Raw genomic sequence first — 13,765 nt, 5'->3', positions numbered from 1 at the left:
CTGCAGACAAAGCCCCATTGCCCCTCCCGTGCACTTGGCCGTTCCTGCCAAACAATGCGGCGTCCCTGCCCCCCGCATCTCCGCGGCAACGCTAAACAAACTTCAGTTGCCAGGGGAGACCCACTCGGCCGATTGACGGCTTGCCTGGCAACCGCTTCTGGGGCGGGGTTGGGGCCGGGGGGGGGTGGGGCACGGGGTGATTGACACCCCCCTCCATCAATGGGAGGGCAGCTCCCCTCAGGCGGGAGCCAGTGATTGGACAAGTGATCCAATTGGAGAGGCCGCACTTTCCAATAGCCTTGGGAGGTGGGCGGGGACACGGGATGAAGAGACTCAGCCCCTTGGATACGATGCCAGTTTGACCGTTGCCTGCTGAGAGCGTCGTTGGTACTGAGAGAGCGAGGGTAGAAAGTGCCAACAATGAGGGAAATCGTACACCTCCAAGCCGGCCAGTGTGGCAATCAGATTGGCGCCAAGGTAGGGGCAGCAGTTGGGTGGCGGCCGAAGGCGGGAAGCACCTCCCAGGGCTTCGGGGCGGGTGGGTAGGGCAGGAGCGCTCCTTGCCTTGGGGCGATAACGGGTCTCAGTGTGTGTGTGTGAGAGAGAGAGAGAGAGAGAGAGAATGAATGAAAGAAAGAAAGAAAGAGCGTTGGGGGGAGGGAGGGAGCTGCACAAAGATTAACTCGCGAAGTCATTGTGCGTTCGGGTCTCAAGTTACGGTTAATCCGGAGTTAATGCACCGAGGGGGGGGGGGGGGGGGGGGGGGGGGGGGGGGGGGGGGGGGGGGGGGGGGGGGGGGGGGGGGGGGGGGGGGGGGGGGGGGAGGCAGCGGGGTTGAAGGAGACAGGGAGACGGTGGGAGTGAGGGATACAGGGAGATACTGGGGAGTGAGGGATACAGGGAGATACTGGGGAGTGAGGGATACAGGGAGATACTGGGGAGTGAGGGATACAGGGAGATACTGGGGAGTGAGGGATACAGGGAGATACTGGGGAGTGAGGATACAGGGAGATACTGGGGAGTGAGGGATACAGGGAGATACTGGGGAGTGAGGGATACAGGGAGATACTGGGGAGTGAGGGATACAGGGAGATACTGGGGAGTGAGGATACAGGGAGATACTGGGGAGTGAGGGATACAGGGTGATACTGGGGAGTGAGGGATACAGGGAGATACTGGGGAGTGAGGGATACAGGGAGATACTGGGGAGTGAGGGATACAGGGAGATACTGGGAGTGAGGGATACAGGGAGATACTGGGGAGTGAGGGATACAGGGAGATACTGGGGAGTGAGGATACAGGGAGATACTGGGGAGTGAGGGATACAGGGAGATACTGGGGAGTGAGGGATACAGGGAGATACTGGGGAGTGAGGGATACAGGGAGATGGTGGGAGTGAGGGATACAGGGAGAGGGTGGGAGTGAGGGATACGGGGAGAGGGTGGGAGTGAGGGATACGGGGAGAGGGTGGGAGCGAGGGTTACGGGGAGAGGGTGGGGAGTGAGGGAGACGGGGAGAAGGTGGGGAGTGAGGGAGACGGGGAGAAGGTGGGAGTGAGGGATACGGGGAGACGGTGGGAGTGAGGGAGACAGGGAGAGGGTGGGAGTGAGGAAGACGGGGAGACGGTGGGAGTGAGGGATACGGGGAGACGGTGGGAGTGAGGGAGACGGGGAGAGGGTGGGAGTGAGGGAGACGGGGAGATGGTGGGAGTGAGGAGACGGGGAGACGGTGGGAGTGAGGGATACGGGGAGACGGTGGGAGTGAGGGATACAGGGAGACAGTGGGAGTGAGGGATACGGCGAGACGGATGGGAGTGAGGGATACGGGAAGACGGTGGGAGTGATGGATTCGGGGAGACGGTGGGATACGGGGAGACGGTGGGATACGGGGAGACGGTGGGAGTGAGGGATACGGGGAGACGGTGGGAGTGAGGGATACAGCGAGACGGATGGGAGTGAGGGATACGGGGAGACGGTTGGAGTGAGGGATACGGGGAGACGGTGGGATACGGGGAGACGGTGGGAGTGAGGGATACGGGAGACGGTGGGAGTGAGGGATACAGGGAGACGGTGGGAGTGAGGGTTACGGGGAGGCAGTGGGAGTGAGGGATACGGTTAGAGGGTGGGAGTTAGGGATATTGGAGACGGTGGGAGTGAAGGAGACGGTGGGAGTCAGGGATACGGGGAGACGGTGGGAGTGAGGGATATGGGGAGACGGTGGGAGTGAGGGATACGGGGAGACGGTGGGAGTGAGGGATATGGGGAGACAGTGGGAGTGAGGGTTACGGGGAGGCAGTGGGAGTGAGGGATACAGGGAGACGGTGGGAGTGAGGGATATGGGGAGATGGTGGGAGTCAGGGATATTGGAGGCGGTGGGAGTGAGGGAGACAGTGGGAGTGAGGGATATGGGGAGACGGTGGGAGTGAGGGTTACGGGGAGGCAGTGGGAGTGAGGGATACAGGGAGACGGTGGGAGTGAGGGATACGGGGAGACAGTGGGAGTGAGGGATACGGGGAGACAGTGGGAGTGAGTGATACAGGTAGACGGTGGGAGTGAGGGATACAGGGAGACGGTGGGAGTGAGTGATACGGGGGGGTGGTGGGAGTGAGGGATACGGGGAGACGGTGGGAGTGAGGGATACGGGGAGACGGTGGGAGTGAGGGATACAGGGAGACGGTGGGAGTGAGGGGTACGGGTAGAGGGTGGGAGTGAGGGATACGGGGTGATGTGAGGGTGGATGAATGTCAGGCATATTGTGGCCAGTCTTCCCTCGTGTTAACATTCCCCTTTTCTCTCTCTCTCTTTCTTTCTCTCTCTCTCTCTCCCTTTCTCTCTCAGTTCTGGGAAGTGATCAGTGACGAACACGGCATCGATCCCACTGGGACTTACCATGGGGACAGCGACCTGCAGCTGGAGAGGATTAACGTTTACTACAATGAGGCATCAGGTGACAACCACCCCCTCCCCCAGTCACGCCTGCGTTCATTGGCTACACCTTCTTGGCACCCATGATGCTCTACGCACGACGGCACGTTGGTAGGGGGTCATAAGGTGCAATGGGTGACATGCTCCTCCCCCCCCCCCCCCCCCCGGGCCGCCAGATGTGGCTATTCAACTGCAGCAGGCATCGCACATAAAAAAATATATATAAATTTAAAAGGTATGTTCTGCTGGTTTAGCTCACTGGGCTAAATCGCTGACATTTAAAGCAGACCAAGCAGGCCAGCAGCACGGTTCGATTCCCGTACCAGCCTCCCCGGACAGGTGCCGGTATGTGGCGACTAGGGGCTTTTCACAGTAACTTCATTGAAGCCTACTCGTGACAATAAGCGATTTTCATTTCATTCTAAGCCCATGTAACGGTAGCAAAATATAAAATACACACTCCATAAAATTGCAGTAGTTTGTACAATTTTTTCCCTTTTGTCCCCTCCCCTCCCACACCGCTCCCCACAACGAACAATTCCTCAAATAGCATCATGAACAACCCCACCGCACCTCAAAGCCCTTCTCTGACTCCCTCAATTTGAAGTAGGGCGGGATTCTCTCAGCCCGGGATCAGGCCGGAGAATCCCCGCGACTTGCGCGAATCACGCCACGCTGCGCCGACGCAGGCACGCGATTCTCCACAGAGCGGAGAATGTCACCGACGTGATTGGCGCCGGTTAGGGGCCGCCCCGCCGATTCTCGGCACGTCTTGGGCCGAGCGGCCATCGTAAAATAGCCGAGTCCTGTCGGCGCCATCCACACATGCTCTCAGCCGGTGGGAACCCGGCGTGGAAGGATCAGGGGGCGGCCTGTGGCGGGGGGAGGGGGGACCAACCCCGGGGGGGGGTCCTCCGATGTGGCCTGGTCCGCATCGGGGCCCACTGATAGGCGGGCCGGCCTCTCTGGCTGGGGTCCTCTGTTCTTCCGTGCCAGCCCCTGTAACTGTGAGCCATGTTGCGTCAGGGCTGGCGCGATGCAGTGAGCCACTGCGCATGTGCAGATTGGCGCTGGTGCTACTGCACATGCGCGGACCCAGCGCCGCCCAGTTGACGCCGGGATAGGCAGCTGGAGCGGCGTGAACTGCTCTAGTGCTGTCCCCCTGTAGGGGCCAGAATTGCTGATCCTGAGGCCGTGTTGATGCCGTCGAGAAATGCGACGGTGTTTCTGACGGCGTCAACCTTTAGCCTCGGGATCACAGAATCCCGCCCGTAATCTCCAACCAGAGAAAGTCGTACAAATCACATAGCCAACAGTAGTTAGCACTGCTGCCTCACGGTGCCGAGGACCCGGGTTTGATCCCAGTCCTTGGTCACTGTCCGTGCAGACTTTGCACATCCCAAATATGTGCAGGGTAGGTGGATTGGCCAAACTAAATTGCCTCTTAATTGGGATAAAAAATCCCAACATCGGCCCCCCTTCCACTCTAGCAGCTCCAGTGCATATGAAAACCCTAAGGTCAGCACCATAGGGTCCGGCTGGACCTCCACCCAATTCTCTTAGATAGCGTCCCAAACACCGCCTTCCTGTATCTCTCCAGCTTCTCGCAGCCCCAGAACAAATGGGGTCCGCCCACACTTCTCACACCGATGAGCCACACCCTGGAATAACCAACTCACCCTCACCCAATTTAGATGTACCCTGTGCACCACCTTCTCTACATTCACCACCCAGCACGTTTGGGAGTGCCAACCCCCCTTCCTGCCTCAGCCTCTGCAACAGAGCCCTCTTCCCTCTCGGTACCTTCCCAGCTCATATAAACTCCAAGATCAACGTCTCCCCACTCCGGAAGAAAGCCTTAAGGAAAAAGATCGGGAGGATCTGGGAAACAAACAGGAACCTTGGCAGCACATTCATCATTACAACCTGCACCCTCCCTGCCAGTGTCAAGTGCAAAGTGCCCCAGCTCTTAAAATTCCCCTTAACTCCTCCACTAACACTGTCAGATTCCACCTGTGCATCATTGCCCACTCTCTCATCACCAGAATCCCCAAATACCTAAACCTCCCTCTTGCTACCTTAAACGGCAACGCCCCCAAATCGGCCCCCCGTCCGCCGCATTCACCGGAAACACCTCACTCTCCTCAACATTCACCTTATACCCGGAGAAGGCCTCAAACCTCTCTACCAGTCCCATGATCCTGCCCACACTCTCCAGTGGTCTGACACAAACAACACCAGGTCGTCTGCGTACGATACCCGGTGCTCCCTGCACCCCTTCACAATCCCTCGCCACTCCGCAGACAGTCTGAAAGGTCATCACCAAGGGTTCAATCGCCAGTGCGAATAACAATGGCGACAGTGGGACCCCTGCTTCGTTCCCCTGTGCAACTCAAAATCTACTGAACTTATCTTGTTCGTGCGCACATATACAACAGACACACCCGCGCCACACATTCAGCCCAAAGCCAAATCTTCCCAGAATTTCAAATAAATGCCTCCACTCCACCCGATCAAGGACCATCTCCGTATCCATAGAAACAATAACCTCCGCTACCTGCCCCCCTGATGGAGTCAGAACTATGTTTAACAGCCTCCTGATGTTGCTGGAGAGCTTGCCTGCCCTTTACAAAACCCGTTTGATTCTCAGAAACCCCCCCGGCACACATTCCTCCACCCTCCCCACCAACACCTTAGCTAATACTTCCTTATTTAACAACAAGATTCTTTCTTTGTTCTTGGAGATGGGCCTGTACGACCCATACTCCAGCGGATCATTCCCCTTTTTTGGGATAAGTGTAATCGACGCCCGAGTCAGCGTCTCTGGCAATTCCCCCTTCTCCACTACCTCACTATACATCCCCAACAAGTGAGGTGCCAACTCCGCCACACACACCTTGTAAAACTCAGCCGGAGAGCCGTCTGGCCTTGGGGCCTCCCTCGACTGAATTCCCCATATACTGTCTATCACCTCCCTCAGCTCCAGCGAGTCCTCTCATCCTGCCTCTTCTCTTCCTCCAACTCTTGGAACTCCAACTCATCCAAAAACCGCCCCATACCCTCCTCCTCTCCACCCAGCCCCCTGAACACCACGTTTATCCTCCTCGGCTCCGAAACCACCTCCCCATTCTCTGTCCGCACCCTCAGAATTTCCCTGGATGCCGCCTGCCTCCGCAGCTGGTGGGCCAGCATGCGCGTCACCTTCTCCGCACTGACCCCCCCCCCCCCCCCCCCCCCCCCCCGCCCTCCATACCTACCTTACCGCCTTTCCCATCCTCAACCTGTCATATTGCCCCTGCAACCTCTTCCTCTCTGCCAACATCTCCTCAGTGGGTAAAAGCAAATTACTGCGGATGCTGCAATCTGAAATGAGATTAGTACTGAGTATCTTATGTCCACCTCAACGATCTCATTCAACATGATCCTTCCTCCTCCTCCTATCCTGGTGCACCTTGAACGAGATGATCTCCCCTCGAACCACCACCTTCAATGCCTCCCAGAATGTGGCTACTGACACCTCCCCGTTCTGATTAAGCTCCACATAGTCCCCAATCGCCAGCCTCACCTTTTCACAAAACCCTTCATCCGGTAAGAGACCTGAGTCTTGTCTCCACTCCGGCCCCTGTACCTGCCCCTCAGCCTCACCTCCAGCCTATGTGGTGCATGACCAAGATCGCAATTGCCGCATACCCCGCTCCCCCACCACCTCCATCAGCACCGTCCGACTCACCGCAAAGAAATCAATTCGGGAATACATCTTCTACACGTGCGAGAAGAAGGAGCACTCCCCCGTGTCCCCCCACCCCAGGGTTCCTGAGTCCCCCAGATCAACGTTCCTTAAACCCTCCCAACTCCTTCTCCTTCCTCGACCTTCCCATCAACTTGGGGAATGTCCTCTTGTTCAACAAAATGGCTACCTCGACTTCAAAGCAAATCCCGAGAGAAACATGTGTCCTACCCATCCCTTCCTCAGCCTAACCTGCTCATTCACCCAGAGATGCGTCCCCTGCAGGAAAATTGCCTTTGCAGTCAAACTCCTCAGGTGCACAAAAACCCCTGAACTCTTGACCGACCCATTCAGCCCCAGGACGTTCCCTGTCATGACTCTTACCGAGGCTTACGCCTCTATTCCCATCTGCCATGCTTCCCCACCAGTCCTGCCCCACTTAATCCCACTCTGAAGCGGGGGCATTCAAGATCGTGCCCCTCTCCGCCCATGACCATGCTCAACCTCCAACTGTGCCATGTCGCAATCATTGCTTGCTAGTGTGGCAACTCCCACCCAAAGGCCCCCCTTGCACACACCCAACGCCCCCCACCCCCCTACCAGTTCCTTCTTAGCCTGTGCCACCAGCCCCATACCCCCCTGAATACTGAATACCTCACCCAAAGGGCCACAGGAAGTAGACATGCCAATCTTGGGGAGAACCTCTTCTTCTACACCTTCCACACCAATATTCGTCTGGAACTATTCAGGTAACAGGTTAAAAAGTCCCCAAACCAACACCTTCGAGCCGGAGTTGCCTGTGTGCGACAACTCTCTCCATGGCCGTTATCAGACGTCCTTTTTCCTTATTCTTGCCCAGAACGGGATCATCCTCCATCACCCGGTACTGATGCCATGCCTTTTTCCCTTCTCATCTCTCTCTCTTGCTCCATCTCTCGCACAGGGGGCAAGTACGTGCCCAGGGCAGTGCTGGTGGACCTCGAGCCAGGAACCATGGATTCAGTGAGGTCGGGGCCCTTCGGGCAAATCTTCAGGCCCGATAACTTTGTCTTTGGTGAGTCCGGTCGGGCGTGTGCATGCGGCTTCTAGGGCGGCGAGGGACTTTGAGGAGCTTTGAGGAGCAGGGGTGGGTGAACGTGTTAAGGAAAGGCCGCGGTGGTGGGGGAGACACAGGGAGAGCACCAACAGAGAGGGAGGGACAGTGAGGGGCATAACAATGTGGGAAACACGTCCATGAACACTTGGCACGGTTGGGGTGGCATGAGATCTCTCTCCCGTGGCTCTCCCTCAGTACTGACCCTCTGACCGTATGGCAATCCACAGACTGACCCTCCGAAAGTGCGGTACTCCCTCAGTACTGACCCTCTGACAGTGCAGCGCTTCCTCAGTACTGACCCTCTGAGAGTGCGGCACTCCCTCAGTACTGACCCTCTGAGAGTGCGGCACTCCCTCAGTACTGACGCTCTGACAGTGCGGCACTCCCTCAATAGTGACCCTCTGACAGTGCGGCTCTCCCTCAGTACTGACCCTCTGACAGTGCAGCGCTCCCTCAGTACTGACCCTCCAATAGTGCGGTGCTCCCTCAGTGGTGACCCTCAGACAGTGCGGTGCTCCCATACTACTGACCCTCCAACAATGTGGCACTCCCAAAGTACTGACCCTCCAATAGTGCGGTGCTCCCTCAGTCGTGTCCCTCAGACAGTGCGGCACTCCCTCAGTAGTGACCCACAGACTCTGCGGTGCTTGCTCAGTACTGACCCTCCGAGAGTGCGACACTGCCTCAGTACTGACCCGCCTGCAGGGCGGCGCCCCCTCAGTACTAACCATCCGGCAGGGCGGCACTCCCTCAGTACTGACCCTCCAACAATGCGGCATTCCCTCAGTACTGACCCTCTGACAGTGCGGCACTCCCTCAGTACTGACCCTCTGACAGTGCGGCACTCCCTCAATAGTGACCCTCCGACAGTGCGGCACTCCCTCAGTACTTTTTTTTTAAGTTTAGTGTACCCAATCATTTTTCCAATTAAGGGGCAATTTAGAGTGGCCAATCCACCTAGCTGGCACGTTTTTGGGTTGTGGGGGTGAAACCCACGCAAACACGGGGAGAATGTGCAAACTCCACACGGACAGTGACCCAGAGCCGGGATCGAACCTGGGACCTCAGCGCCGTGAGGCCGCAGTGCTAACCCAGTGTGTCACCGTGCTGCCTCTCCCTCAGTACTGACTCTCTGACGGTGCAGCGCTCCCTCTGTACTGACCCTCCAATAGTGCGGTGCTCCCTCAGTGGTGACCCTCAGACAGTGCGGTGCTCCCATACTACTGACCCTCCAACAATGTGGCACTCCCAAAGTACTGACCCTCCAATAGTGCGGTGCTCCCTCAGTCGTGTCCCTCAGACAGTGCGGCACTCCCTCAGTAGTGACCCACAGACTCTGCGGTGCTCGCTCAGTACTGACCCTCCGAGAGTGCGACACTCCCTCAGTACTGACCCGCCTGCAGGGCGGCGCCCCCTCAGTACTAACCATCCGGCAGGGCGGCACTCCCTCAGTACTGACCCGCCTGCAGGGCGGCACTCCCTCAGTACTGACCCCCTGCAGTGCGGCACTCCCTCAGTACTGACCCGCCTGCAGGGCGGCGCCCCCTCAGTACTAACCATCCGGCAGGGCGGCACTCCCTCAGTACTAACCATCCGGCAGTGCGGCACTCCCTCAGTACTAACCATCCGGCAGTGCGGCATTCCCAAAGCACTGACCCTCCGACAGTGCAGTGCTCCTTTACTACTGGCCCTCCAATAATGCGATGCTCCCAAAGTACTCACCCTCCAATAGTGCGGTACTCCCTCAGTAGTCACCCTCAGACAGTGCAGTTTTCCCTCAGTAGTGATCCTCAGACAGTGTGGCACCCCCTCAGTATTGACCGTCCAAGAGTGCGGCACTCCCTCAGTACTGACCCTCCGACAATGGGGCGTTCCCTCACTACTAACCCTCCGACAGTGCGGTGCTCCCTCAGTACTAACCCTCCGACAGTGCGGCACTCCCTCAGTACTAACCCTCCGACAGTGCGGTGCTCCCTCAGTACTGACCCTCTGACAGTGAGGCAATCCACAGACTGTCCCTCTGAAGGTGCGGCGCTCCCTCAGTACTGACCCTCCGACAATGCGGCACTCCCAAAGTACTGACACTCCAATAGTGCGTGCTCCCTCAGTACTGACCCTCCAAGCGTATGGCGCTCCCTCCGTTCTGTCCCTCCGAGAGTGTGGCAATCCCTCAATACTGACCCTCCGACAGTGCGGCACTCCCTCGGTACTAACCCTCCGACAATGTGGCACTCCCAAAGTACTGACCCTCCAATAGTGTGGTGTTCCCTCAGTAGTGACCCTCAGACAGTGCGGCACTCCCTCAGTAGTGACCCTGAGACAGTGCGACGCTGCCTCAGTACTGTCCCTCCGACTGTGCGGTGCTCCCTCAGTACAGACCCTCCGAGAGTGTGGTGCTCCCTCAGTACAGACCCTCCGACAGTGCAGTGCTCCCTTACTACTGACCCTCCGACAATGCAGCACTCTCAAAGTACTGACCATCCAATAGTGCGGTGTGACCCTCAGACAGTGCGCTGCTGCCTCAGTACTGACCTTCCGACAGTGCGCTGCTCCCTCGGTACTGACCCTCCGACAATGCGACGCTCCCAAAGTACTGACCCTCCGACTGTGCAGCACTCCCTCAGTAGTGATCCTCCAATAGTGCGGCACTCCCACAATAGTGACCCTCTCACAGTGCAGTGCTGCCTCAGTCCTGACTCTCTGTCTCTCACTCACTCTCTGTCTCTCACTCACTCTGTGACTCTGTCACCCTGGGCGGAATTCTCCGACCCTGCGCAGGGTCGGAGAATCACCAGGGGCCGGCGTAAATCCCGCCCCCGCCGTGGCCGGAATTCTCCGCCACCCGGGAATCGGCGGGGTCGGGAATCACACCGCGCCGGTCGGCGGGCCCCTCGCGGCGGTAGGCGGGCCCCCTGCGGCGATTCTCCGGCCCGCGATACGCCGAAGTCCCGCCGCTGTCAGGCCTCTCCCGCCGGCGTGGTTTAAACCACCTCTGGTGCCGGCGGGAGCAGGCGGCACCAGCTGGCCCCGGGGTCCTGGGGGGGGGGGGGGGGGGGCGCGGGGCGATCTGACCCCGGGGGGTGCCCCCACAGTGGCCTGGCCCGCAATTGGGGCCCGCAGATTGGCGGGCGGGTCTGTGCCGTGGGGCACTCTTTTAATTCCGCCGCCGCCACGGCCTCCACCATGGCGGAGGCGGAAAAGACCCCCTCCACCGTGCATGCTCCGGGGTGACGTCAGCGGCCGCTGACGCTCCGGCGCATGCATGGACTCACGCTGGCCGGCGAAGGCCTTTCGGCCAGCTGTGGCGCCGGTCGGCGGGGCGCCAAAGGCCGTTCGCGCTGGTCGGCGGGGCGGGAGAATTCCGCACCTTTGGGGAGGCCCGACGCCGGAGTGGTTCTCGCCTCTCCGCTACGCCGGGACCCCCCGCCCGGCCGGGTAGGGGAGAATCCCGGCCCCTGTCTTTCATTAGTTTAATTTCTGTTGATAGAGTTTCACTTCCCAGCTCCGGTTTGAATTTTGGTCATTGTTCTTCACAGCTCCCTGGGACATTCTATTGTGTTCAGTTACTGAGAATATCAGAGCTTACTGCCGTTAAGGTTTGAACTCACACTTCTCTCTCCCTCTCTCATTCCCCCTCTTTGTCTGTCTCTCCCTCTCATTCTCTCCCTCTACATCTGTCTTACTCTCTCATTGTCTGTCTGCCTCTTTCCGTTGCTCCCTCTCTCTCTCTTACTGTCTCTGTCTATATGTCTCTCTATATCTCTCTCTGTCTCTTTCCTTTTCTGTCTCTCTTTCTCCTTTTCTGTCTCTCTCTGTCTTTCTCCCTCTTCCTGTCTGTATCTCCCTGCATCTCTCCTTTTCTTTCTCTTTGCTTCCCTCTGTCTCTCTCTCTGCCTCTCTGTCTCTTTCCCTCTCTCATTCTCGCTTTCTGTCTAATTGCCTGTCTCTCCTTTCCTCTCTGTCTGTCTCTGTCTGTCTATCTCTCACCCATTCTCTGTCTTTCTTTCATCTCTGTCCCTCCCCCTCTCCAGGTCAGAGTGGTGCTGGCAACAATTGGGCCAAGGGTCACTACACTGAGGGTGCCGAGCTGGTGGACTCAGTGCTGGATGTGGTACGCAAGGAGGCGGAGAGCTGTGACTGCCTGCAGGGTTTCCAGCTCACCCACTCACTGGGCGGGGGCACAGGCTCGGGCATGGGCACCCTGCTGATCAGCAAAATCCGCGAGGAGTACCCGGACCGCATCATGAACACCTTCAGTGTGGTGCCCTCGCCTAAGGTGTCCGACACTGTGGTAGAACCCTACAATGCCACGCTTTCCGTCCACCAGCTGGTAGAAAACACGGACGAGACCTTCTGCATTGACAATGAGGCCCTGTATGACATCTGCTTCCGCACCCTCAAGCTCACCACCCCCACCTACGGAGACCTCAACCACCTGGTCTCGGCCACCATGAGCGGCGTCACCACCTGCCTCCGCTTCCCCGGGCAGCTCAACGCCGACCTGCGCAAGCTTGCAGTCAACATGGTGCCCTTCCCCCGCCTTCACTTCTTCATGCCCGGCTTTGCACCCCTGACCAGCCGGGGCAGCCAGCAGTACCGGGCCCTGACGGTGCCCGAGCTGACCCAGCAGATGTTCGACGCCAAGAACATGATGGCGGCCTGCGACCCCCGACACGGCCGCTATCTGACAGTGGCCGCCATCTTCCGGGGCCGCATGTCCATGAAGGAGGTGGATGAGCAGATGCTCAATGTCCAGAACAAGAACAGCAGCTACTTCGTGGAATGGATCCCCAACAACGTGAAGACGGCCGTCTGTGACATTCCACCCCGAGGCCTCAAGATGGCCGCCACCTTCATCGGCAACAGCACCGCCATCCAGGAGCTCTTCAAACGCATTTCCGAGCAGTTTACCGCCATGTTCCGTCGCAAGGCCTTCCTCCACTGGTACACGGGCGAGGGCATGGACGAGATGGAGTTCACCGAGGCCGAGAGCAATATGAACGACCTGGTTTCTGAGTACCAGCAGTACCAGGAGGCCACGGCCGAGGAGGAGGCTGAGTTCGAGGAGGAGGAGGGCGAGGACGCAGCCTGAGTGCGCGAGGGAACTCTCTCTCTCTATCTGTCTCTCTATCTCTCTAACGAGCTCGGGTTTCCCAGGAGGTGGGAAGAGAAGAGGGTGAAGGGATTTTTTTGGAAGGGATAACGGGGCCGACAGACTGGAGGAGATAACCTTGTGCTTTCATCTCCCTCTGTCTGTCTTGTCTCTCACACTCTCTCTCTCCCTGTCTCTCTCTCTCTGTCTGTCTCTGTCTGTCTGTCTGTCTCTCTCTCTGTCTGCCTCTCTCTCTATCTCTCTCTGTCTGCCTCTCTTTGTCTCTCTCTGTTACTGTCTCTGTTCCTTTCTCTCTCTCTCTCTCTCTCTCTCTCTCTTTCTGCCTCTCTCTCTTTCTCTTTTTGTATCTCTCACTCTGTCACACTCTCACTCTGTCTCTCTCTCACTCTCTGTCTTTCTCTCTCACTCTGTATTTCTGTCTCCCTGTCTTTCTGTCTCTCACTCTCTATCTGTCTCTCTCTGTCATTATCTTTGTGGCTGTCTCTCTCTGTCTGTCTGTCTCACCTATGTCTGTCTCTTTCTCGGTCTGTCTGAATCTCTGTCTATCTGTCTTTCTCTCTCTGTCTGTCCCTTTCTCTCTGTGTCTCTCTCTGCCTCTCTTGCACTGTTTCACTCATCTCTCTCGCACTCTGTCCAAGTCTCATTCTCTATCTTTCTCTCTCATTCTCTGTTTTCTCTCTCGCTCTCTATCTCTCTCTCTCACTCGCTCTCTGTCTCTCTCTCACTCTGTCTCTCTGTCTTTCTCCCTCTCTGTCTGTCCCCCTCTCTCTCTGTCTTTCTCTCTCCCTCTTTCTGCCTCTCGCGTTCTCTGCCTCCATCTCTCGATGAGGGGGATGAAATAAATGGGCCCCAATTGTGACCTGGAAGTCAAAGTGACTATTTTGTGCGTGACTTTGCGTGATCTC

General features: G+C 57.7%; 1 protein-coding gene across 1 annotated transcript; it reads left to right on the top strand.

The window, feature by feature from the left end:
* Window positions 1–327: 327 nt before the first annotated feature.
* Window positions 328–13,115, top strand: LOC119979513 (tubulin beta-4B chain). The gene is made up of 4 exons (XM_038821844.1): window positions 328–477; window positions 2,838–2,946; window positions 7,595–7,705; window positions 11,779–13,115. The coding sequence occupies exons 1-4, from the start codon at window positions 421–423 to the stop codon at window positions 12,837–12,839; spliced, it is 1,338 nt and encodes a 445-aa protein (XP_038677772.1). The 5' UTR covers window positions 328–420; the 3' UTR covers window positions 12,840–13,115.
* The last annotated feature ends 650 nt before the right edge of the window (window positions 13,116–13,765 follow it).

This window comes from Scyliorhinus canicula, chromosome 16 (genome assembly GCF_902713615.1).
Source record: "Scyliorhinus canicula chromosome 16, sScyCan1.1, whole genome shotgun sequence".
Taxonomy (NCBI): Eukaryota; Metazoa; Chordata; class Chondrichthyes; order Carcharhiniformes; family Scyliorhinidae; genus Scyliorhinus; species Scyliorhinus canicula.
The sequence above is the reverse complement of the archived record's forward strand: the minus strand, read 5'-3'. Positions and strand labels throughout refer to the sequence as shown.